At 38.6% G+C, this 27,971-nt stretch overlaps 1 protein-coding gene across 2 annotated transcripts; it reads right to left on the reverse strand.

Annotated features, from left to right (window-relative positions):
- Positions 1-907: 907 nt before the first annotated feature.
- Positions 908-27,971, reverse strand: LOC306881947 (divergent protein kinase domain 2A-like). Of its 2 annotated transcripts, none has more exons than XM_079436336.1 (4): positions 27,710-27,971; positions 20,580-21,478; positions 8,123-8,426; positions 908-3,184 (listed from the first exon to the last, which is right to left on the reverse strand). In XM_079436336.1, exons 2-4 carry the CDS (start codon positions 21,231-21,233, stop codon positions 2,844-2,846), a joined length of 1,299 nt encoding a protein of 432 aa, XP_079292462.1. In that variant the 5' UTR covers positions 21,234-21,478; positions 27,710-27,971; the 3' UTR covers positions 908-2,843. The 2 variants fall into 2 exon arrangements, with proteins under 2 accessions (XP_079292462.1, XP_079292463.1); XM_079436337.1 differs by having other exon boundaries at positions 20,580-21,474; positions 27,706-27,901.

Genomic DNA, 27,971 nt, shown 5'->3' on the forward strand with positions numbered 1-27,971 from the left:
GAGTATGGGTCACCTTGCCATGGCTTTTCAACCAGAGGAAGAAATATATATTTAGATGCCATGGGTGAATGTGTTTAACTTTAGCCCAGAGTCGTTCCATTCATCACGGGAACACACTCAAAGGAGGGCAAACCTTGACTCCAGCTTCAGGCCTTGATATTAATTACTTCTGTGGTCAACCGAACAGCAAACACTTTATATTTATTTACAGTGTACTGGCCTATAAAAAAAATAAATTTTGCCTGACAAAACTTGATTATCCTGAAGCGATTCACATTCTGTTGAAGCTGAAGGATTGAAAAAAAAGGTTCATGTTCTGTTCAGTTTGACAAGTTTTCTCACACTCCTGCTCAGGATATGTGTGTTGGCTTCATTCCAGATGAAACCATATGGATGTCTTCACACACACACACACACACACACACACACACGCCTGAAGATATTTTATTACCACAGGAATCAAAGTGATGCAGCCAGAACTGGGGAAGTCGTGGCCTAATGGTTAGTCAGACTCGTAATCCAAAGGTTGCGGGTTTGAGTCTCGGGCCGACAGGGATTGTAGGTGGGGGGGAGTGAATGTCCAGCGCTCTCTCCACCCTCAATACCACGACTGAGGTGCCCTTGAGCAAGGCACCGAACCCCCAACTGCTCCCCGGGCGCCGCAGCATAAATGGCTGCCCACTGCTCCGGGTGTGTGTTCACGGTGTGTGTGTGTTCACTGCTGTGTGTGTGTGTTCACTGCTGTGTGTGTGCACGTTGGATGGGTTAAATGCAGAGCACGAATTCCGAGTATGGGTCACCATACTTGGCCGTATGTCATTTCACTTTTCACATTCACAATTTTTGCCATTATCAAATCTCATAATGTATTCAGTACTGCTGATTCAATAAAGACAATAAATCAGATCAGGTAAGCATAGATATACTTTAATATAACTTCATATTCTCATCCAGTCGAAAATACAACTTTTGAATGAAAGGCACAGTACGACCAGACTTTTCCTTAGTCTCAAAACAAACGCATACAGAAAGCAGACTTTTCTTACAGAATAAATCATATTTTAACAGAAACAGCGGATTTCAAAAGTTGGAATGCCTACAAATCAATATGAAATAGATATTTATAAAGCAATAATTCATTAGGCTCAATCAACTCCTAATATTGCTTATTACAAACATGGAAAGTGGCACACGAGTAACATTGTTGGAAAAGAAGAACATTAAAATATGCACACAAAATATTTAAGGACACAAAATTGATAACAGGGCAAATATTAAAGGGTCTATAATGAAAAACTATGATCTGACAATGTAGTGCAACTTGTCTCTGTAAACACAATGCAAGTGCAAGTGAAAGAGACGGTATGTCATATCTGCCGGCATATTAGAAATTAAACTGCATTGGTCCAAAAAAACAAAAAGGTAGTGGTAAAAAGAACAACACTAACAGGCTCATGAAGACAGAAACAGGAAAATTAAGAGCTTTATTGTGGTTTCCCTTTTTAACAATCTTAGTCAAAGCATTGCTAAAAGAACTAAATGAACCACACAACGTTGACAATATTCTTTGGTATTTTTATTCTTGCATACTTATTTGTTTCAAACCCATTTTGTTCTCCTTACTGTATTTTCATTTCAGGGTTGTTTTTAAATCAAGTCATCCAACTAACCATCACTGGCACTGACTGCCACTTTTAAAAAAAAAAGCATCAACGTCTCACCAAAATGGGTCACTGTAACAGGAAACACTTGATCAAATTTCCCCTCGATAAGAGGCATAATTTGACCAAGCACACTTACAAATTCAGTTAAGACTTCACTTCCCGTAGCAAAGAAACCAGGTGGTTAATTGAATATACTGTATGTAGACTAAAATAAAACACAAACGGATGAATCTAAAAGCTTTTCAAGAACATGTCCTAGTGATATTTCACCCAAAAATCTCATTTTGCTTAAAGAAAATGTTTTAAAATCATATTTTTAAAAATATTTAATTATCCTGCTTTAAATTGATGCAGAATTAAAATTAACAACAGAATTTTACTCGTTTTACAAAACAAAAACACAAAATTAAACAAAAACAAAACAGAATAAAAAACAACAACCCAACAAAAAAACACAAAACTAAACAAACCAAAACATAAAACTAAGCAAAACAAAACAAAAACAAAGAAAAAAGAACAGAACATAAAAGAAAACAACAACAACAAAAAACAAAACATGCAAACAAACATCTTAAACATCTTGGCATTATGATAATGTGCAAAAAAAAAAAAAACACACACACACAAACTCAAGGAAAAATGCTTCTAAAATATAATTATATTCCAGGCCAAAACAGGAACGCATTATGTTTTGGGTTAAAACATGACCTGGACATGTTTTTGTTAAGATTCACCCAAACATAAACAAAGCTCCCTGTGTCACTTCAGTTATAACCCCTGCTCACGGTGCACCTACAGCACCCAATTTATAAATTAATTAGAAACCGTATTACAGGATCCTGACCAGAACCTGTAATAGCAGCAAGGGTATTCACTGAAGCATCAGATATTACAATCAACTCTCTCACACACACACACACACCAGTGTGATCACAGCAGTTTGAGCCTGTATTCTGCTGATTTTCACACGACCCTTTAATCCATGTTCATGTGCAAACTTCTTTAATTAGCCCCGGACAGGACTGGAGCCAATGTTGGCATGATTGATAGCGGCAACGAAATAGCGACTCCCTCGAAGGTGAACAAATGTGTTCCAGAATCTGGTAGCACATGTGTAAAAGTACTTCAGAGGTCTTTTTTGAGTGGGGCGGCCGCACAGAACGTGCCCTGTTCTGGACACTACCTGTTAGTATTGCTCAGCTGTGTGAGTTGTGTCAGGAACTCCCGCAGTTCTTTAGCTGCCTGGAAGCGACCGTACTGTTTCTGAGGCTGGGTGCACTCATCCAGCAGGGCCGTGAGGCGGCCGTCTTTGACCACGTCGGCAGGGGGGTCGTGGAGGAGACCGCCTGTGGTGCCACGCCAGGTGGAGAATCTGGAGAGCAGGTTCTGACAGATAGCGTAGTAGTTGTGGTCCACGGTGACTCGAGAGCAGAGGATGTCCTTGGAGAAGGAGAGACAGGCCTCTTTGTCGCATTCCTCGTAGTGGCTCTCGTACCACACGTCATAGTTCTCTGGTTTATCTGAGTGGATTAAAGAAAACACAAATATAATGTCTGCCAAAACAATACAAGAAAGGAAACCTCAAAATCAACATGAAACTGCATTTGCATCTCATGTTTCTGGGTGAAAATGGATATTCGATAATATTGAAGGCTGAAGTTTAGACCCTGTAACTTCAATTTACAATCTAAAATAAAATGTCATTGAATTTAGCCAATTTTACATGAATCAGTCAAAAGAAGGACTGTATGCTTAATTCACGATGTGGACTTGTGTTTATGAATATTAAAGTGCAAAAAGACAGCTATTTAAATATTAAGTCTGCTTTTTGTATGATTGAGCAGCGCAGTTTCGTCTACTATACAAACACAAGCACACGCGATGCTTGTGGTGTTTTCAGCATCTGCCGTCTCACTGTATGAGGACCTGAACACTTCATCTCCAGAGCTGCTCTGAGGGTTCACTTCATCAGCATTTAACCTTTTCATTTGTTCTTCATGCCAACCCATCAAAAAAGTTCAAGAAAATGTGATGGAAATAATACTATCGCACAGTAGACTGTACTTGAAGAAATAACAAAATTATTAAAACTTATATTTTTAATGTCCATGTCTTTCATTTCAAAAAGTCAACCTCAGCACTTTACCTAAAAATAAAAAAATAAATTCTTATGTAAAAATTAAATTTTAATTTTGTTTTGCCTTTGTTTAATTAACACCATATTTGATGATAAATTTGTTTTACATACAGAAAAAGGAAAAAAAGGCAACACTAAATTTCTGGGGGGAAAAAATGAAATATTTCACAAGGCATTAATTATTGAATTATTAAAGTTTTATACATTCAATTGATTAGACGTGCTTTTTATTTAATTAAAATCAAAATGTGATTATTAACTATTAATCCAGATCAATTCAAAAGGAAAACAGAATTTTGGTAAATAAAACAATAAACAAAAAAGTGGTTAAACTGCTTTTATAAACTTTTAATGAAGTGGTTTAATTACCTTTTAATGAAGTGTTGTTAAACGCTGTTTTTAAACAAATTTTGATTACTAAAATTTCATTTAACAATTAAAATGAAATAAAAAAATACACACACACACACATTTCATAGGGCCCTATGAAGTGGTGCTAGAGTTTTCAGTGTTTCGAAACACCGCTGGTGTCAAAGAGTTAGGACCCATGTACAGCACCGTTCGGATTGGACCCCAGGAGGCAGCCGCTCGTAACAGCTAATCAAATGCTGTTATTGCAATATCTTGTTGTAGCTAATCAAAAGAGCCTAACACCTGTTATTGTTTTGTAGCTGTGGTAGCTTGATCTAGCATGTAGGGCAGACAAAGTATAATGTAACCTTATGTAACCTTTAAAGGGTTACATAAGCTTTCCACTCAAAGAATCCAAAACTAATTCTAATAACAAGAAATGTTATTTGAGCACTAAACCAGCATATTAGAATGATAAATCATGTGACACTGAGACACTATATTACAAAAGAAAACCGTATAATAAAAGGCAGCATTGGTCAGCATTCCTATTAAAAATAGGAAAACCGTAATGATAATGATAAAGATAATGGTAGTGTGCGAATGATTTAGGATGTCTAATTAGGCACTGAACAGAGTACTTTTTTAGTCAAATTGCTTCGGGGTCCTAGAGAGACTGAAACCCAGCAATCGGACTGAACATTTCATCTATTTCTTATTGCATGTAGCAGCAAGTAGTTTGCAGTAGATTTCATTACAATGTTAACTGGCATTTAATTACTCTTAATTATTAAATAAAACATAGAAAAGGCTGCGTTATCTGAAACATAAGCCTAAAACAATGCCTAAATAACTATTTGGCTATTGGTAAAAAAATATGTATTAAAAGGAAAAACTAGGGTCAATTTCATGTTAACATTCAACACAAGTTCCCTATCCTTTGCAGAAGCAATGACTGAACTTCCTGTCAAGTTCTCCTCTGTGTTTCACAACATGCCTAGTTTCAGTCAGCTGACTTTTATTCAATACGGCCTAATCCTTATTCCACTGGCTCTTCCTTTTAGAAACAACTTGCTGTTACATTCAGTATACCAGGCAACAAAGCTCTTTATCATTACACATCGCTTTCTTGTAGCATTTCAATCTTCTTTAAAAAGCACAACCTACACTAAAATGGAACAACGATCTGCAGAATAAAGACACTGACTTGATTCAGCTCTTCACTGTGAGAAGACAAATAAAAAATATATCCTCAAAGCAGGTGCAGTTCTTCTCTAGCCACCCATTTTAATGCAGAACAAATCAATAAAGCCGAGGACCCTGCAGAAATAGACTGGGCTGTGACATCTACTCATCAGCAAAGCTATATTGAGTCATAAAGCGCCTTAAAGAGTTGGGGAACTGCTGTCTTGGTCATTTGACACAGCTCAATATCACGCCAATAACTAATTAGAGAAAATGAAGTCACCGTGCTGCCAATCACTCTCGTGGGAGCCAATTATGAAATCCAGAGGAGTTAATGTGCCACAGCCAATCAGAGCACACGCTGGCTTCGGCGCTTTTCTCTTTCACTGTGTGTGCTGAGAATCACATCCAGAGATTTATGGATGAACAGCACAAAATATTGTTCCAGAAGTGATGGAAATCTTAAATTAAAGGGACAGTTCATCATTTATTCACCTGTCACTTCTATGGAACACAAAGGAACCCTATTGAAGATGAAACAATCTTTAAAATATCTTTCTTTGTGTTTCGCAGAATAAAATCATTCAAGTTTGGAACAACATGAGGGTGAGTAAATAATGACAACAAACATGTTGGATGGACTGTTCACTAGTGATGGGTCGTTCTTGAACGATTCGTTCATTTTGATGTGACTCGGGAAGAACGAGTCGTCTCGGGGGGTGATTCGTTCAGTCGCGCATGCGCATTGCACAGCATTCTCGGGTTTGAGTCGTTCGTTCATCACGTGACAGCCCCATACGCTTAACCAATGCAGCCTGAGCCGGAAAGAGAATTGATTAGTTCGTCTATATCGAGTCTCGGGTTTGAGTCGTTCGTTCATCACGTGACAGCGCATTAAAAAAAAACCTCCTTTGCCATTCATGGATTCAGAAATGATTTCTATTCAATCCTTAAAAGGTTCACATTTTTAATTAACTAAATAGTAGATATTATAAGCAGAATTAATTCAAATTAAAAGATTAATAAAAGCCCATCTATCCAATGCCCTCTGCAAAAAGACTTCTAACCTTGATGCCCACACATGTCCAATAAAGTGGTTTGACATCATAAGCACACGTCAATTCAGAATAAAAACGCAATAAAAAAAGCTTGTGTTATCTAACATCTCAAAAGACCCATCTGCAAGCAAACGCACGCACACACACAAGCTCCATTCAGATAAACGCTGGCAGGCTGAAGCAAATAGCCATTGTTGTGTAGCACACATGCTCCAAGTTCATCCGCCAGCCCAGTCTGGCCTCTCTGGATGGCAGATCCACTGGCACGAATTGTTGGTCCAGCACTGCACCCATCCATGCCAACTCACAACTGTCCAGAATCAAAAGTGCAGCTTTGGGCCACGTTCATCTGTTGCAATGCAAACACTTCAATAGCAATGCTTACTTGAATGTGAAACTGGAATTTAAATGCCATGCATTATCAAATTAGGGGCTCCATCAGGGCCAGAAATTTACTTTTCAATTAGGAATTGATTTTCAGGGGCATTTTTATAATTACCTTATTTAATGTATATGTGTTGTTTTTTTTATGTCAAACGCTTACATTTAGCCTATTACTTTAATCAATCAGAATTCTATAGACTAAAAATACATCAACAAAAGCCATCTTTACACTGGAACAAAAGCTGCATCTGAAATAGCTATTATTTTTAATGTTGCTCGAAGGTGCATAATTTAAATAGCCTAAATAAATAAATGAATAACAGCAAGTTCACTACCACTACAAAGTAGGGCTGCAAGATCATGACAAAAACTATAATTGTTGATTATTGCTCTTGATATTGTAATAGCCTAATTATTAAACGTTTTGTGTTTGGGGAAACGACATGTCATTTTCCTGACAAAAACTGTTCATGAATTACTTTTTATGCATTCGAAAATCAAGACTTCACATTGCTTATTTTAGTAGCATGAAAAACAAAATGTCATTTAAACTGGGAATAAAGCAAGCAAAGTACACTCTCCATCACTGAAGCGGTCCATAAGTCAAGCACGAGTTATGCACTCATGCAATAACTCATGTTATAATCACTGACGCGGTCTACACAGCAAAACGAATCTCTTACTTGTACAAAATCTCTCATCACAAAAAAGCAATATGCAGATGCAGTCCAAGTCAGTTTTCAGCAATGACTCATCTTGACACCTCTGATTGGTCACTGGATTCATAAGCTCAACAGAAATGTGAGTGACTGGTTATACTCAAAACTGCAAGAAAACGTTAAAAGAAATCTGATGCAATGTGAGCAGATCTAAATCTAATGTCACAATCGACACTTTACATTCATGTTCACATTTCATTTAAATCATGACAGCCATAATTAAAACATTTTGCACCCTTATCTTTGCTCCCATTAATTTCTGACCAGTGTTACAGGAAAGCCATCTGTGTAAAGTTCTTAAAAGTCCCAAAAAAGTAACAGCTCTGAGACTTTAATTACAAATCTGAGAGCGTGGGAGGCCCATGGGTTCCACCTGGTCTGTGAGACTGTGATAATTCTTGTCCTGAAAAACATTTGATGGAGAAGGCAAAGTACAGAAACAAACAGGCCTAAAACAGGTGCTCCAGCCCATCTGAGGGAAAACTGAAAGTGGGTCAGAACATATGAAAGTAGACAAAAAAAATAAAATAAATCTGTCTAACCTGGATAACAGTTTCCTGCACAGTTTAATTATGCTGTAAAAAAAAAAGAGCACGGAGATGCTGGAATGAAGTTGTTACTTACTCTGCTTAATCAGTCTCTTGTCCGCCACTATGATGTTTTCTGCATCAACGACGATGACTTTTCCATCACGAGCCCCGACTGCAAAGTTGTCGAAGCTCACATCTAGGAGGTAAAGGGCAAAGTCAAAGTCGTTGTTGGTCAGCTGCTCGGCGATGTCCATCAGCTGCTTGGCCAGATCCACTCTTTTCTCCCAGGGTGCATTGTAGAAGCTCCAGAGCTCCTCGCCCACGTAATTCACCGCCACCATCCGGCCGCATGCCCCCAGGTATTTGGCGAACGGCCAGCCCTCATCGGAGGGAAAACTCTGCAGAGATGAAACCCGAGGAGAGTCAAGGTGAGAGAAGTTCTCCGTTGACACAAACCCACACCATGTCCAAAAAAGGCAATTAAGACATAGACAAACTGCACAAACATTAGCTTGGAGCAAAGTAGCTGTCCCAAACTTTTCTTAAGTGCTGCGGATATTCGATAGCCCCATTTCAAGTCGAGTCATTAAATATGAATAAGTGACCATTAAACTTTAATCTTAGAGATTCAAATAATTTAGAGGACAAAACACAGCATTCGGTAACCAGTCGGACATCTGGCCACTGTGGTCTGAATCATGCTGTGGAGGGGATGTTTCCTGCTCTTCATGACATAGGCATGGTTTCTTGCGGACTTTGGCAAAACAAATCAGTCATAGAAATAACATTTTACCGGCTTACACACTTAAATGTCACAAATCTGATAACTGCAGGAGGCAGTGTCCAATCTGTTACATCTGTCCTTGAGTCTTTTAGGGGTCACGAGTGAATCAAGTGGAGACAAAACCTACAACAAGATCTGTATTTTCCTCTTGCCTTGACCAGTTCCAATGCTCATAATGATACTGACTGACAAAATCAATCGTTGACTATTTCCTTTAGCATTGTAATCACAATTATTATTGTAAATGAATGGAATTTTTATTGAAAAAAAATGCCATTTTGCATGAGGAATCTGACATTTGTGTAGCTACGCATCCAAAACTGAAAGTATTTATCACTATTTATTCAGTAAATTAAGACTAAATTGTGAACTTCACATTGGCCCCTCAGAGTAACATCAAAACAGAACTGTTATTTGAACCAAAGACACAATACACACTATTATAAATCACAACTTTTTGAGCTCTACAGTTCAGTGTGAGCTCTGGATTCTCACAAATGCTCCTATTATTATAAACAATAATAGGGTTTTCTAGGTTTTTTCTTGCTTATAGTTTTTATTGGGTATGAAGCATTCACACTGCATCTGAGTGACGCAACATTTGGTGAATCCAATTTTTTTTTTACATTTATTTCTAAATCTTCCTTCTGGCTGTCTGGCAATGTATCTTCAGCACTTTTCTACACTTTGTGTGCCAGAACAAATAAAAGTGACATAAAAATGCAATAGGGATATATCTAAACGGAATGTTGCAACCAGCATAACTGTAATGGTAATCTTGATACTTATTTAGCTTTACTAAAACTACATTTTGGTTTTAGGAATTAGACTGAATATTGAATTAAATTATTAGGTGCTAACAGAGTAACCGCTCGGTCTGTGACAAATGAGTCAATTACAGAAGGGAACATTGTGTCTCTAGATTTTTGTCTCACTTCTGGGAACACGTCATCGTGAAGTTTCATTCACCGAAAGTGTCAAATGTCAAAAATGGAAAGCAACAGAAACCGTGTAGTTGCACGTCAAACCGTATTTTACTTGTACTAAACATTTTCTCCTTATATTGCATGCCATTGTCAAACATCACTGTGTCAATACCCTGTTTCCTGTTCTGCTATCAAATTTCCAAGGATTTGCATCATTACCAAACGTGAAGAAAAACAAAATTCATATACAGTTATACACTATGATAAATTTAAACGAAACCAGGTTTTGACAAAAAACAGTTCCAAGAAATTCAGTGAAATAAAACAGCACTCCACACTACAAACCTGTTGAGCTGCAGTTGGCCGCTTATCACAGTCCGGAAGCAAGCTTTTTCTTCCTCCTCTCTTTTTTCCCGACGTGAAGTGCTGTTCTAGCTATAATTGAAACTCTGACTAACACTTAACTCTACATCCTTACCCACAGAGCTTTGCCTTTGGTCAAGGACTCTGGAAGATGACAATGCACATGACCTTCAAAAGTGTATTAAATAAATTCTATGCAATGGTGAAGTGCATCTCTTTACCAAGAGAGGTCAAAGAGATCCTCAATTCACAAACATGCTATTACAGCATGTGAATCAACAAACAGCTGTAAACCGCTTAAAATTAACAATACGAAAAAGCTGCAAACACATTCAAGAGCAAATTAAATCTGAGGTTATTGTCTGACAGCTATTGTCAGCTGAAGTCTCAGCTTTCAGAAACAATAAAATCAGACTCATTTTATCACATTTTATCAGTGTTGTCAGATTGTTAATGCATGGAATCGGTGACAAACACAAGCAACGCGTGCAAGAGCGAGCAGACAGAACCGTCTCAGGAAGGATAGTTATTTGTTTTTCCGAGCCAGCGGAAATTCTAGCCCATCAAGAATAGGAACTTGTTTGCACTCAACCCTTTCACAATGGCCAAACGGCTGTGTGAGGCTCAAAACAGGTGGTTGGAGGCAGGTGAAAGGTTTGTTTTAATAAAAGCACCATCAACACCACATAATGAGAGATGACCAGGTGCTAGTCATGTATATCTTACAAATACCCTTCAGATCTAAATTGCTAATGGATTAGGTCTGTGCAGTATAGCATTAAAAAATAATAATAATAAAATAATATAAAATAAAATGGTTGACCATCTAGTTATGTCGAGGCACCAATTCAGTATCGAGGGTCGAAAACATCGATCCAACCCTAGTTAGTGTAGTGGCAGCTTAATGAGATCTGGCCATGAAACCCAATGCCTGGTTCCAACCTTGATAGGGCCAATTCCAGAAACTGAGAGTTTGTTGGAGTGCCAATCGCCAAGAGACTTGGTAGCTTCAGAAAGACTGTTCTTGTAATATTTGCACTAAAGTTTCTTTAAATACAAACACATCTGCTAGACAACTAATGAAGAATGGCAACTTCCATTTGGGTGGCGAAGCTCCCGAGTCTACAGTTTGCTCACACTCTCTGCAATTATAGAGACTGTCAAACTGCTGCTGAAGTATGAGGAGGGAATATCAACTCTGCACAGATGGCTGTGCTCTGAGTGACAAACTGTAAAAGAATACAGCAGTGCTATTTTGAAAATATGTTGGAGCCGTAATACAGCATACTGATGCTCATGTGGGTAATGATTATTTAGAACCAGCCTGCAATTATTTTTTTCTGATTCCATTCCCAAACTCTACTAAACAAGATGCAATCATTATACATATTAACGTAAGAATAGTGTGATAAAACCACTAACCTTGTACATGCAAAACTCTGCAACTGTCACCCACAGGAACTATAATGATAATGTATAATCATCTGCCTAGCACTGAAAAGACTGTGTAGTCAACTTTATAGCTCAAGTAGCACATTTCTGGAAGAATATATGCCCTTTAACAAAACAAACAAAAAAACTATTAAAAAGAACATAAAAAAAGCATATTTCTGCTTTTAAATACTCCACAATGTCTTGCCCCATAGACTTCATTACTTAACACAATTCACACTAGGATGAACAAAAAGCAAATTTACACCAATACAATCCATGATGCAGCATACCTGTCAGCTGCAGCTACAGAGGAAGAAAAGACAGGATACAGAAGGAAGGGAGCTGTCAGCAAAATCAAGACCTATTCTGAGACTCACACAAGTAATTAAGAAAAAGAGATGTCAACGTGAATGTGTAGGATTAATTAATGTTTAATGCCATTAACACATTTAAACCTCTGTTTGGTGTCTTTATTCATATTTGCATAGTTCAATTAAAATGCCAAAACCAGGTACTCTTTTTGTTATTTTAATTGCGAATATTTCATTAAATTGATCAAAAGTGACAGTAAAGACATTAACGTTACAAATGATTTCCATTTCAAATAAATGTTGTTCTTTTGAACTTTCTATTCATCAAATAATCTTTAAAAAAAAAATGTGTCATGCTTTCCACAAAATAATAATATAAAGCAAAAAAAAAGCACTGTATTTTGAGCACCAAATCACTAGAAACTGTAATGGGTGCTAAAAAACGAAATTTCAGCTTTGCCAACACAGTAATATTTTAGTATATTTTAAACAGTTCAGTTGTTTTAAATTGTAGTAATATTTTACATAGCAATAACTGTATTATAGTTATTTTTTATCAAATAAATGCAGCCTTGGTGAACATACACATTTTTTTTCAAAATAGTTTTATATATATATATATATATATATATATATATATATATATATATATATATATATATATATATATATTACGTATTGAAATGTGTTGCTCTGCTTCATATTCAACTGAGCCTTTCCTTACAGGGATAGTTCAGCAAATAAAAAAAGAAAATTCTGTCATCATTTACTCAACCTCAAGTTTTTCCAAACCTATTTGGTTTTCTTTCTTTTGTTTTACATAAATATATATTTTGAATGTGGGTAACCAAACAATCAGTGAGGACCAGAAACCGTTTGGTTACCAACATTTTTCAAAATATCTTCTTTTGAGTTCGACAAAAGAAAGAAATTCATACAGGTTTGGAATGACATGAGGGTGAGCACATGTTGACAAAACTTTCATTTTTGGCTGAACTATGCCTTTAATTCTGCAGTATTAAGGTGCCTTAATCACCTACTGTCTCTCTTCCACCAAATTTACGATATCTGCAAACAATCAAACAGACATTTTTTGTACTATTTAATATATAAAACAGTCATTATAACTTTTTATGACCTTACATTTTATATAAGGTATTATACTTTAAAAACCTGAGGGAACCTAGATTAAAACTCACTCCGGGAATCGCTTCAAACACACTTTTTAGAGTACTGCAGGCGCTATCTGGGCACTTTTCTTCAACGGGAGGAGAGTTCACCAGTTTACTGCACTAAATAATAGCCATGTCCTTGATAACAACCTTGCTGTGCTCAGTCTCGTTTGTGAAAGCCTTACACACAAACAGCAGTTGACTCCTGTCAGCTCTGGGACTGTTTAGAAAGGTGCTTCGGGCATGGCAACCTCATAACAACCTCATTGTCAGGTGAAGGGAGAGGAGAAGCGCACCGCGCACACTGGGCTGTGTGCAAGATTAATGCTGTGATGGACGTGACCCTCAGGGCTCTGCCTGTGCTATTCTCAGCCTCGCCGAGCAGATGGGCCTCCGTTCTCAATGGAAGGAAGGAGGCACGAGTAATGCAGGCACAAAGTCAAGCACAGCAGCTTTTTTCCAGAGGACACATATTTCACAACAATCTGACAATACCAGGCTAAGGGAAACAAATTGTGTTTCTGACCTTTACGTCTATAAATAGCAGTAAAAATGCCAGTGGCCAAAACTTAAAAAAAAAAAACATCTCCATGAAGGGACATCTTCATTCTTGTCACACTCTGATTTTGTAATACTCTCACTGTCTTGCTTTTCTCTGGCTCCATAGGCTGTTTTTTTTTCACTTGAGAGCAGTACTCCCATCAACTCCTAACATAACAAATTAGTCCATTCTTTTTTCTACTCAAACCTAAAAATACACAGACCACAAAAATCTAAACTCGAGTGACTCCAGATCCATCCAGCAGGGCAAATGGAAAACAGACATAAGACAGAATCTAAATTCAGCTTTCCAACATATAGAAATCCTTAAATCTGCTACAAGAGACCTTAGTGTCTCCTTTACGGTCAAAAAATGCCTTCGCAAGCAGAATACAGAGGAAGAAAGCCAATAAAGCATGTCCAAATGCAATGTTGGTTTAGAAATCAGTCTACCAAGTTGCCTTCCATCTCTGAATGCAGATTAGATGTATCCATTGTTGCCTACGATATCCTACAATCCTGTGTGTGTGGTTCAACCACTGTTGGAACCTAGTAAATTTAATATAGTAAATATAATAGCAAATATATAAAGAGTTCAGATGCAAAAGCCTCTAAGTGCTATTAAAAATTTGCTTCTAAAAATGTGTAGATTCAGTAATTTCACTTTAATGGCAATGAACAGGTTCCTTTAAAATAGAAATTAATACGTTATGAACCGCCAAAATACATAAAAACTCTTGTTGTGTAAACAAAACGAACACCCGCCCCCTCTCAATTTTCTAAAGGATGTTATTGATCTTATTGTGTATTCTTTTAAGACTATCGCGTCACAATTTCCATAATTTAATCATTTATAAAAACATTTCTTCCATTTTGTGCAGCCCTATTAAACGCAACATTATGGTGTTTTAGAGGCACCTTCATACACCTTGATTGACAGCAAGGCAGCTGCCTCAGGTTTCCAACACAATCAAAAAATTGGAAAGCAGATTTTGCCTGCCTTATGAAACTGCAAAAGGTTGCTACAACTTCTGGCAAACTTGAAAAACTGGCTTTTCTTAGCTTCAGGAAGTGGGATGAATCATTTAGAGCATTCTGAGGAGACAAGCATCTGTTAGCTTTAACATCATGTTTTCAGCAGGGGAAGGAACAGCAAGCACTGGTGAAGATCACACTTAATCGCACCTATGGATTAGGAGCCAATTCATTAGCGGCATCCACAGCAAACTAATGACATTTCATTATGTTGACTGAACCGCTGCAGAGGTTGCAGGGCAAAAGGGGGCTAAACTGTATGTTGCTAATCAAATCGAGCGGCTCGCTCTCCGGAGAGAGATCAGATTGCCTTTATCACATAGAGTGCTTGAGGTGTGGCAGATGGAGTGAATGATGGGAGGTGAGAACGGATATTGGCTGCTCAGACAGAGATGTCCTTTTGTTTGCCCAGGCCTTCGACAAGCTGGGTCAATCGCAAAAGAAATTGGAATAGATTAGCTGGGTCTAAAAATCAATGCCGGACCGAGGGGTGCAAAAAAGAGAGCTGTCAAGGACTCTAATTGCTGTGAATGAAAAGCACAAGAAAAAATACACTGGAAATAGGGGTATGTGGTATAAATAGTCAACGATAATATCACAATTATTGTTTTAACAACGTGCGAGCTGACATTTTTTAAGTATGTCACTTTCACTGTTTTTGACATTAAACTTGGTGAAATGATTTTAGTGTGTGTATCAGTTTGTTGAACACTGCCAGCACATTTAAGCAATACTGTGATAATATTGATAACGGTGATCATTTTGGTCACTATACCCAAATTTACATGTCATTTTAACTCTACTTAGAATGCCCCAAACTTCAAGATATACAGGGTTAGGGCTGCACAATTAATCGAATTTCTAATCGCGATTACGATTATGGATATCAGATCAGAGCATCCAAGATAGCGCCGCTGATGGCAGCTATTGTGCGTTGCTCTCCAGTGTTTGTACTGTTTTTGTTTGTTTTTCCTGTTTTTTTGTTTTTCAAATACGATCAGCTTTACCAGGGATGACCTGCTGAACATTCGGCAGAACACACCACAAAATCTTTTACCGGATTTTGATTTTTCGAACTTTTTGCTGGACATTGTTGTTGGCGGAGCCGTAGCTCTGGTCAAACGCTACAGGAGGCGTAGGTGGGGGAAGCGAGCCGGAGTGCTCGTGAAGCTTAGTCAGAAGAAGATTTCGAACGGCGTTGCCTAGCATCCATCTGGCGAATCTCCGTTCTCTACCCAACAAAACGGATGAACTCCTTCTGCTCTCCCGGACAAACAAGGATTTTTCTAACTCTGCTGCCCTGTGTTTCATGGAAACCTGGCTAAATGGCGGCATACCGGACAGCGCAATTCATCTACCTAATTACCAGCTGATCAGAGCAGATTGCGATGCGGAATCAACGGGGAAATCGTGCGGTGGCGGGACGTGCTTTTACATCAATGAGAGGTGGTGTAGAGATGTAACAGTGTTAAAGAAGATGTGCTGTTCAGATCTAGAAACGCTCTTCATTAACTGCAAGCCGTTTTATTCGCCGCGGGAGTTCTGCTCGTTCATTCTCGTGGGTGTCTACATTCCACTGCAAGCGCACGTGAGCACAGCTTTACAGAAACTCGCTGATCTGATCACAGACACAGAACAACAACACCCAGACTCTGTTTTAATCATTCTCGGGGACTTAAATAAAGCAAATCTCTCCTGTGAACTGCCAAAATACAGACAGCATGTTACATGTCCCACCAGAGATGGTAATATATTGGATCACTGTTACACAACAATAAAGGACGCATATCACTCGGTTCCACGAGCAGCTTTAGGACTCTCTGATCACTGTTTGGTTCATCTTATTCCGACCTACAGGCAGAAACTTAAATCTGCAAAGCCTGTATTAAGATCTGTTAAAAGATAGACTAATGAAACAGAGCGGGATCTACAGGCCTGTTTCTCTCTCACTGATTGGACTGTTTTTGAAGCCGCTGCCACCGATCTGGACGAGCTCACAGAGACTGTGACATCTTATATCAGTTTCTGTGAGGATGTAAGATGCTTACAGAAAAGGGGATAAAGTCTTGTACAAACAGGCCAAATACACACTGGAAAAGGAGATCAGAGTGGCAAAGAGGAATTATTCTGACAAGCTAAGGAAAAAATTATCTTCCAGTGATCCTGCTTCAGTGTGGAAAGGAATGAAGGATATCACCAGTTACAAGTCACCATCCCCCAGCACTGTGGAGAATCAACACCTGGCAGACGACTTGAACGAGTTTTATTGTCGTTTTGAAAAATCACCCCACACCCGCCCTGAACACCTCTCCACACAACCATTAACACCTCCAGCAACCCTCCTCTCCCCCACACCAATTCAAATCAGAGAAGAAGATGTGTGCCAGGTCTTCAGGAAGAACAAAAGAAGGAAAGCACCAGGCCCAGACGTTGTGTCACCAGCCTGTCTGAAAATCTGTGCTGACCAGCTGGCCCCCATCTTCACACAGATCTTCAACAGATCACTGGAGATGTGTGAAGTCCCCTCGTGCTTCAAACGCTCCACCATCATCCCCGTCCCAATGAAACCCAAAATTACTGGACTTAATGACTATAGACCTGTGTCCCTAACGTCTGTAGCCACGAAATCATTTGAAAGACTGGTTTTGGCTTATCTGAAGGACATCACTGGTCCCTTACTGGACCCCCTGCAGTTTGCCTACAGAGCAAACAGGTCTGTGGATGATGCAGTCAACATGGGACTGCACTTCATCCTGAAGCATCTGGACAGACCAGGGATTTATGTGAGGATCCTGTTTGTGGACTTCAGCTCCGCTTTTAACACCATCATCACAGAAACCCTTCAGAATAAACTAAACCAGCTCTCCGTCCCCACTTCCGTCCGTCAGTGGATCAACAGTTTCCTGACAGACAGACAGCAGTTAGTAAAGCTTGGTAAATTCACATCCAGCACTCGTACCATCAGCACTGGAGCTCCTCAGGGCAGCGTACTCTCCCCACTGCTCTTCTCCCTCTACACCAACGACTGCACTTCTAAAGACCCCTCTGTCAAGCTCCTGAAGTTTGCAGACGACACCACACTGATAGGCCTCATTCAGGACGGTGCTGGCTGTCTGGTGCAGTCTTAACAACCTGGAGCTTAACATGCTCAAAACTGTGGAGATGATCATGGACTTCAGGAGAAACCCCCCTGCTCTCCCCCCACTCACCATCATGAACAGCACCGTGACTGCAGTGGAGTCATTCAGATTCCTTGGCACTACCATCTCCCAGGACCTGAAGTGGGATATTCACATAGACTCCATTGTCAGAAAGGCCCAGCAGAGGTTGTACTTTCTTCGCCAGCTGAGGAAGTTCAACCTGCCACAGGACTTACTGAAACAGTTCTACTCCGCCATCATTGAATCCATCCTCTGCACTTCAATAACTGTCTGGTTCAGCTCAGCTACCAAATCTGACCTCAGAAGACTACGGAGGGTTTAACAAACTCAAACACACTGGATAAAAGACATTTTGTCTAATTGATCACTCTGTTGTGCAAGATAGATATGTTAAACGCCAAACGTGTCAAAAGCAGAACAAAATAGCGGTACTCGTTTGAACTGCACGCCACACACAGACAGTTTTATCCGCTCGCCTCAAAAGAAAACAGCGCGAGCGCGAGCTTAGAGCGTATGCGTTTATTACAGTGATTATTACAGTATTACAGTTTATTCTCAATAGCAAGTATGCAAATTTCGGACTTGCATTCTTGGTAGTTCAGACTTCGCGAGTTCGACTCAGGAGTGTGAACAACCAGGGATGGAACAACGCAAGTCCTGTAATTGTGCAAACAGCAGCGTAGCTACTTGATAACGTCAGTCAGCTCGCCTCGGCTACTGCAATTTTCCTCACTGTATTTACAATAAGACAAAATATGATATCAAATACCACAGCCTCTTTTCATTTTCATGAGCACTGAGCGCACGCTGATCGTGTGGAGCTCACGTCTCCGAAATAGGCAAAATACATTTTCAAATAGGTCTTTTTTATAAATAAACCACAGATTTGAGTTTTAAACAACTACATTCTTGCCTGAAATTCTTTTAAATCTACATTTCATGACACAATAAAGTCCCAGATATACTTCAAACAAAATCGAAGAACGAACTGATATGATGTAATTTCGAACAAAATCAGGCCGGACTGAAGTTCGTTTTGAGTTAGTTTCGGCAGTTCGTTTTGAGTTAGTTTCAAAACAGCTCACCAAAGCGAACTTTCTGGGGAGTTTGTTTTGGCTCCTAAACACCTTTGAGTTACCATTGGTCTGTGGCAATTACGCAATCGGTGGGTGTTGTTCTGGAACCCCGCCTTCTTTAACATGAGATTTTTTTCCCCGGTTCGTTTCTCATTCAACAAAGGTCAGGCAGGAGAACAACATCTTTACTATACTATAGAGTATGCATTAGAGCTAAGAACTTCATACCAGAGATAATGGTCTAACGAAATCCAAATTGTGGACATTTTACTGTAGTACCATTTTTTTAGGTTTTTGTTAGTCCATTACCACTAGCATAAATCTTGCATGGTAGTTGTACACACCTTTATAGAAAGTCAGCAGTTATTTGCAATTTGCAAGTGAAAGTAGCATATCTTCTTAATGATAGATGCTATTTACACTAAGTGAATAATAGCAATAGATTATATTTACAATATGTAAAAGTAGCAGTAAATAGTGTAAAAAGTCGTTAGATACTAATTATACTTATAAATAGTGGCAGATACTATTTGCATCTCAGTATTGTTGTACAGTAACATGATGCAATAGTAACAAAGAGGTAAATTATTATATTCATTAAAATTATTAAATGGATGCCACCTTATGAGACAATAAAGCCCTCCCTACACATACCCCTAACCCAGATATACTGCATTACTAAACACTCGTTCTGCACATTATTTCCACTTTTCGAATATTTTCTTCATTGAAAGTAAATGTCTTTCTTCACTGAAAGTAAATTGCATCATATGGTACTTCTATGCGCCTTACTCCCAATGCCACTTCAGCTGTTACTTGTTGTGCATCATTTTTAATTTTGTGTGGCCCAACCAGACACGGGCGGAGTTAATGTAACTAGACTACTATATGCCAACAAGGAGGGTATATTGGACTGTGTAAATAGACAGTCCGTTATAGAAACAGCATCGTGAAATGGCCTGATATATAATGTCCCATAGAAACTTCAATGGTTCAGAAAAATATATTGGATATCAAAATTTGTATTTCGTTAGATCATTAAACCCTGCATTAAATCCCTTGGCTCATTCAATTCTAAAAGCATTTAAAAAGACAAAGTGCTGCATTTATTAAAAAGGAGCTTGATGTGTCAGTAAGTAGCAAACATATAGGCCCCATTTGTGTCCAAGCATAGGACCATTTCTGTTGTGTTGTGGTGTTGTGCCAATTTCGTTGTGTTGCGGCGATTAATTGTGTTGTGTAGATTTCGTTGTGTAGTCTAAAATTTGTTGTGCACTACTGGGCCAGTCTGTAAATATCAGTCCTTAATGGGAAAAGTTCATTTTTGTCACTGCTGTGAATTAACCACCACACATTTGTTTTGTCAATATTATACACACTTAAGTGGAAACTGTTTATCAAACTGAAAACAAGTTTTGAACAAAACAACTTTTGGAACAATACTCCACCTCTGTGTTTTTCAACTTTGCTTATGGAATAACAAATGCTTTATGATTTATGTCTGAAGGAATTCTTCATGACAAGCACGCTGTTGCCCAAAGCAGAGAAATCTCTAAGTGACCACCGACAGACACAAAGTATGTATTATTTGCAAAGCCTTGTGCAGTACTTTAAAATATGCAAAGATGCACCGTTAATTCCATTAACTTCCAAACGGGCATCAGACACAGTGCTTCAGCATCAAAAGAAAGGTTCAGCAACTTGAAAATGCATTTAAAGAAGATATTATATCGGCTAGTGTGTAGATACCTGCAGCACAAGCGGCTCAGGGTTGAACACCAAGGTCATCAGCAGCTGCATTCGTTCCGTGTCCTTAAGGTTCTTCAGCAGGAAGCTTCCAGAGTCCTTGGTCTCCGCATACCTCCTGACCACCCGGTCCAGAAGCCTCTGCGACGGGCAGTGCACCAGATCCGACCAGCCCTCCACCACTTCTGGGGTCAGCAGCCTTACGTCCCCGTTAAGCCGGGCGAACTCCGTTTTGTATATACCCTGAATGAGATCACAGCGAGGCCTTCCAGTGGCCCGTTTGCAGATCTTCTGATCGATCTCTGCAAGCTCTTGGTTGGAGCCCAGGCGTTTGAGCACGATCCTGCGCGTTCCTTCCCTGGGTTCTCCGTATTGAGCGAAAAAAACGTTCTTTACGTTGAAAAAGTCTAGGAAGCGCAGGCGACCCCACATCTCGAAGGTCACCTGGCTGTTCATGAACTTGCGGCACCAGCTAGTGCCAAAGCAGGCCGGACACTTGTTGAGGCCGATGAATCGCCGGTCGGTGAGTTCGTTCCTCTGGAAAGAGGCAAAGAGGTTGTGAGTGTTCATCAGCAGGATCACAAAAAGAGCTACGATGAAGAGGAACTTGCCACACCGGTAGACGCGGCCAAATTTGAGCGACAGTATCCGCAGCATGCTGATTGGCAGCAGCGCACTGAGAGCAAGTGCAGTTAATCTTTGTCAATGCGGCTGTTCCATCATTGCTATGTGTAATATCATCATCCCCATCACGTTCACGTTAGTTAGAGTGCTCCATAGTGGCAATAGTGTTGCCTGGTAAGCTCACCGGTTTCAAGAGCCCCTCTCACCATGTTTTACAAAAGAGATTTATGGTTTTACGTCGAGTTGGCATTAAGCTGCCACATCAGAAATCCCTCTACCTGAAACAGATAAATGAAATCAGATTAATAAAACCGTACATTGAAGTCGTAAGTGTAATGAGGAGATAATCAGTTGGCATTTCAGAGGTATCTGCATAGTTCACCCCCAAATTTAAATCCTGTCATAAGTTACCTCACCCAAACATGTATGACTTTCATTCTTCCTTGTAAAACAAAAGAAGTTATTTTGAAGAACACTTTCAACCAAACAGTTCTGGTTACCATTGATTTTCATTTGCCATATATGAAAAAATACAGGTTTAGAACAACATGAGGGTGAGTAAATGATTTCATTTTTCAGTGAACTATCCCTTTAAGAGAACAGATTGTATTTAAGATAAACAAAAAGGTTTAATGAGGAAAATAGACGAACAATCAATCTTCATGTCAGTTTGTATGCGCTAATACATAATAGTCAAACCCCAGCCTTGTGGGCACGGCGACAGGAAGTGGGAGATGTTAAAATATTTAAATGTCAAAGCTCACTCTATAGCACTGTTTAATGTGACCTATTAATGCTTCAAATACAGTGGTGTATAATTCGAAGCATTTAACTTTAGCAGACAGCTTAGACAAAGACAGAATTACAGAGAGGTTTAGCAGCATGTTAGAATACATTCAAAGGTGTTAGCTAATTAGAACTGTCATACAAACCTTTATAATACTAAAATATACAATTAGCAAGAGTTGATAAGAGGCTCGAAAATCCCATTGATGTAAAGCAGAGGCTGTTGCGAATAATCTTTCCAGAAGAGTGTGGGATAAGGCTCCTATAAAAATGTAGGCATGGTTTTGTTCATCATCTTTAACCTCATAAAAGATACAGCACAAACCAATAAAAGTGCAGCTTAGCATACAAGGGAGTGCACTTAGCGTCACCAACATTTTTTTTATGAATTCAGCTAAATGAACGCAAAAAAGGAACCAGCAAATCACACCTGTATGATCCTTCAAAATATATGTTCAACTAAGGAGTAATAAAGTGAAATCCTAATACTATACATAATTACACAAAATAACAAACATGACTCGTAAATAAAAAACATAACTCAGTTACAATCGCAAATATGGAGCTCAATGTGAACCTGCTTGCTTTCAATGATGAGATTTTAAAAAAATGAAATTTTTAGCTCAGAGAATAGTAGAGAATGGCACAGTCAATCTGCTATAATCCAGACATGATCGGGCTAGTCAAATGTGTCCAACTCAAACTATATATGACTCAGTCATTACATCACTAACTTGAACTCAAAAGACTCTTTCAAACAAGGCTGCCAGCATACTTTGAATATAGCATTTGACTAAATACTGGGTAGCGAAGGGTAAAGCTATTTTACAACCCCTTTGTACAAAAAGTCTTTCATATTTAATAAATGTGTTTGTATGTGTTAAACGGTGTTTGGCCCGTTGTACTAGTAGCCTCAATTAGGGCTGTGCGATTAATCGAAATCGCGATTTGAGATGTTGCGATTTGCTAATCGCAAAGCCTGCGATGTGGACGTGATATTACTCTGTTCCAGAGCATATGCATGACTGCCAGCCTTGAGTGTCAGTCTTATTAACCAATAGAGTGAGCGCACCTCCGTTCTCCCCAATCAGCACTGCTCTAGCCAACTGTGTAAATGCCCACCATTTAAAAAGGTTCAGATCGAAAGTTAGGCAAATTAAAACTAAAGAAAAACGTATGTAACTACAGCTTCGAAATGACAGACAACGAACAAAAAAGGTCATTTGCAAGAGCTGCGTCACAACGCATATCAAGAGCTCCCTTATCGGTTCTGCTTTCAGTTCTGGAGAATAAAAGATACATTTTTAGATGTTTTTATTAGTAGACTTCATGAACGTTATCTTACACATTTTATCTCTCCGACAGATTAATTAGAAATAAATTTATAATGCATGTTCGCTAATTCAGAAGACTGCACACACAGCCCATGTCTCTGAATACTCGCTCCGCTCTGCCCCACGCTGCGCGTCTCACGGACGAGCCATTTACACGCAGCTTGTCTCGTAATGCTCTTTTATACTCACGGTCTCGCGCCCGGTTCTGCTCCGCAAGCCTCTCATGAGCGCATCTGGCAATATGGACGAGGCCTGACGCACGCACGCAACCTGTGTCCACTCGCGCCTGGCTCCACGTTTGAAACAAATGTAAATTAAGTCTAACTGCTTGCTAATTTCACTTGGATGAAATTAAACATTCAGCACATTTCCCACTTGTTCCTAAAATCCCAAATACTTAATAATGAATAAATCAGCCCGTGTAACATGTAATACTTTAATAATTGACTAAAGAAATACAGTTCTTTATTTATAAAAAATAAACAAATCTTTCCTTTGAAATTCAGTAATTCTGTAAAAGTAGTAATACCATTATAATATTCCCAGCAGAAAAACAAAACAAAAAAATAGTAGAACCCCTCCCAAAACACAATAGAAAATGTAATTGATTTAAGGGTTTTAATGGGAATTGTATTGGTTTTAATGTAAACTATAATGGTGTCTGCTGGTATTTGATGCATTGTATTGGTGGGATGTAATCTAGCAGATGGCAACCAATAGAACAACAGTAATTCCTATTGGAATAATGCCCAAAACAAAAAGTTTTTATGGAAACTGTAAGAATTTCTGTGATGCTTTCTATTGTTTTGTTTTTTTTTGTTGCTGCTGTTTTTTCCAGCAGGGTAATGATACTCATACTGTCCTGCACATTATAGACAATATTGAGCTGAAGCTTGACTTTGCCAATTTAAAATCGCAAATCAAATCGCAATATTTGTCAAAAATATCGCAATTAGATATTTTCCCCAAATTGCACAGCCCTAGCCTCAATATATGAACATACAGTGTGGTCCCACTTTGCAGCTTATTCCGGTAAAGAGGAACCCAATTAGACAGGAAGAGACCAGCATCTAATGCACTCAACCACAAATTGTTTTGTTATTACATGTCATTTAGGCATGGTTTTTCTGAAATAGCTGAAAAAGCAATAATGGGGAAGGGTCAAAAAACGGTCAGGTTTGCAGGTGAATTTAAGACCTTTTTAAGATTAAGTAAAGAAAATTTAAGGAATAATTTGAAGGGAACAGTCATGTGTATTAGAAAAATTACCAAGCCATCTCCATTACTAAAAAACATTTTACACACACACACACACACACACACACACACACACACACAAAAGGTAAGGCTTGAATAACCCTGTTCCCAACCACTATATAAAAATAACTTATCGTACTTCTGATCACACTACAAAAAAAAAATACTGATGTTCTTCCCCAGTATTTTTGTCTTGTTTTCCAGTACAAATGCAAAAAAAAAACAAAAAAACTTAAATCAAGATACATTTACTTTAGAAGCAAAATTAAATTACATAAAAGAAGTTGTCTTGTTCTCTGTGGAATTGATCAAAATGTAACAAGTGTCTGCCAATCAACTTAATTAAATGGGAAAACATTTTAAAATGAAATTAATTTAAGACTTTCTGCTCTGATGCAAGACTTTTTAAGGACTTGTAGAGATTGACTTCCATATATTTTCCCATACTATGAAAGTTAATGGCTACCGTCAACTGTTTGGTTACCAACTTTCTTCATATGTGTATTCAGCAGAAGAAATAAACTCATACAGCTGGAACAACTTGAGGTTAAGTAAATGATGACAATTTAAATTTTTGGGTGGACTGTCCCTTAAATTTGTGGAAGGGCAAATTAAGACTTTTAGACCCACAGAAACCCTATATTTAGAAAACTCCCTGATTTTTTTTTTTTTTTTTACACATTTTTTCTTCATAAGGTTAATAAATACTGATTGTTTTATTTTATTTTATGATTATTTTGACATAACTGGACACACCATATTAAAACCACAATGCATATGGCAGCTTTGCTCATTAAAATATTAAAAAAAGATTTTGAAAACAGCATAAAAAAGCTAACTATGCAGCCAAATTATTAGCATGAAAACTTCTAGAACATGTATGCTTAGAGTTTTTCATGCGGCTCGTTGAGGCTGATGTGAGTAAAGCTGTACTCATTTTCTGCCTCTCCCTCAGCACTTTACGAGCGGGGGAAAAGGTCCAATAAAAACCACACCTTATCATGGAGAGAGAGCTCAGTTAACTTAGCCTGCTCACCGGACATGTTTTCCATACAGAAAAAAGACACAAAGCTCTCGCTGCTCACAACTTTTAAGATTTTGTGTAGAGTGCAAAACTTCTTCTGAAAGGATAAGCCGCACGAACGAGGGGTAAACAGACCTGGAAAACATTTGGCAGATGGTGACGGCTTTCAAGATGATTCATCAACACCGGTTTCAAAGCTTCACAACAAACCTGGGCTGCAACACTGCGAAACAAATCCAGTTTCTAGTTAAAACGTTCAACATTTACCCTCACAAATGAATTTAAACGATGATGTTGAGAGTCCTGTCACACTATGCAAACTTCTCTCCTCTCTCTCATCATATTTTGACAAATTTCCATCTGCAGGACTCCAAAAAGTCAAGCAAGAACAAGAACCAACGCTTACTAAAATGAGTCAAAAGTAGGCCTCTCTCTTTAGTATCACACACACTTCAGTGCTAAAATAAGTCAACACTGACTAATTCAGAATGTAAAGGGGTCCAACATAACCTCGATGTATAAATTAAACGTTAAATCCTCAAAAGAGCAGTTCTCTTCTCTATAAATGCTTAAACGATGGGTGCTGGGCCATTTATTGTGTTGCATGCTGCTTTAAGTTGCACTTCTCTGTGGTACTGAGAATGAAAAACCACAGTTGTCACAGCTATATCGACTGTTCAAGTCAATAATGTTTGATCACACGACGTGGCTGTGGCGTTATGCTGCGAGTACAACAGTCACTAACCCAACCAGTTAAAGAGCTATAAATTAACCATGCTGTGTGTGTGAGAAGCCACACAGAACAGGAACCAACAACGAATGTGAGGGGGGCAGATGTCAGCTTGCACTTTACACTCTTATGATTGATGGCTGCACTGTATGGAAGCAAGTGGGTGACCTACATGAACCACCCTTAAAGGGACAGTTCACCAAAAAAAAAAAATGAAAGCTCTGTCATCATTTAGAAAACCTAATGTCAGTCCAAACTCTATTTCTATCTAACGCACAAAAGTTGTGACAGATATTAATATTGCTCACCTCCATACAATGGAGCCCAGGGGGCCGCCAGGGGCTATCAAACCAAAAACAACACATTAAAAGCATAATGGAAGTAGTCAATTCAGATCATACAACATATTCCTAGTTGGACGTTGTCACCATATGGACGATAATACTATGAAGTTACTAGTTAATGTAAATCATCTCATTCTTTATTCCAGAGATGAAAAGAGTCATAAAGGTTTAAAACAACATGAAGGTAAGCAGACAATGTTTATTTTTAGGTGAACTCTCTCTTTAACACTATTCCCTAAAATACAGAAAAAAGTTGGACTACTCATCTGATGTGTCACCCACTTCCGTTGTGACTGTTTGTAATAATATAAGAAATTATGTAATAATTATCTTACTCAGCTTCCGGAACTGATCAGACTTGACTTGAGCTTTGTTTGAAAGCTGCGTATTTTAGTGCTGTGTAGCGCAGTTATTACAATATTACAAACATAAAAATAACATAACTGGTGTAAGTTCTCATTCAAATGAATTATAGTCACAAAAACACAAGTAAACACGCTGCGTTTTAAACTATATGACCAGCTTGAAAGCGCTGAAGGCAATAAGAAACGCGCACGCTTTAATCGCGTGAAGACGCCTCGTGTTGCGGTTAAGAGAGAACAGCAGGTAAACAATAGGAACGAGACAAGTCGGGAACTTTGTCTGTTAACGCAATCGTAATATAAACGACAAACGCGTGGATGTGATGTACATTAAAGCACACAATCACAAAATCTGTTAAAAGACAAGTATGTTGTTTATCTAATCATTTTCACCGCTGGTGGTCTATAAGAATAACACGATAGCTATCTTTGAATGTTCATTTTAATAATAAATAATAATTAAAAAAATTAAATAAAAAAAGCAAGTGCGATCCATTATCTCCGGTCCAAAATAGCAAACTTTCTCGATTCATTCGCTTTACTGGAGAACAGCAACCGACTGAAGTTACTTTCGATGCAAAGTTCAGAAGTTCATTCAAATTTCATAGTAGAAACCATTGCAAATATGAAACCGATCACATATCGTGCTTACACGCAAATCCCACAACCTACCAAATAAAAATGAGTGAAATTCCCGGTTTATTCCAGTCGCTCGAGTCTATTTACGAAATCCTGTTTCTTGCTACCAGCCGCGCGCATCCATGCTTTCCCACGTTGTCCATATGTTGCGTGCACACTGCTATTACTGTTTCTTTATTTCTTTAAAATTCGCAAGGGCTGTCTTTTCAATCTCGAGACAAGTTCAGTCTGCGAGCGCTGAAGCAGTTGCACAAAAGATCCGACTTCGCGGATCGTGTTTCGTATTTACGACCCT

Source organism: Barbus barbus, assembly GCF_936440315.1.
Source record: "Barbus barbus genome assembly, chromosome: 15".
Classification (NCBI taxonomy): Eukaryota; Metazoa; Chordata; class Actinopteri; order Cypriniformes; family Cyprinidae; genus Barbus; species Barbus barbus.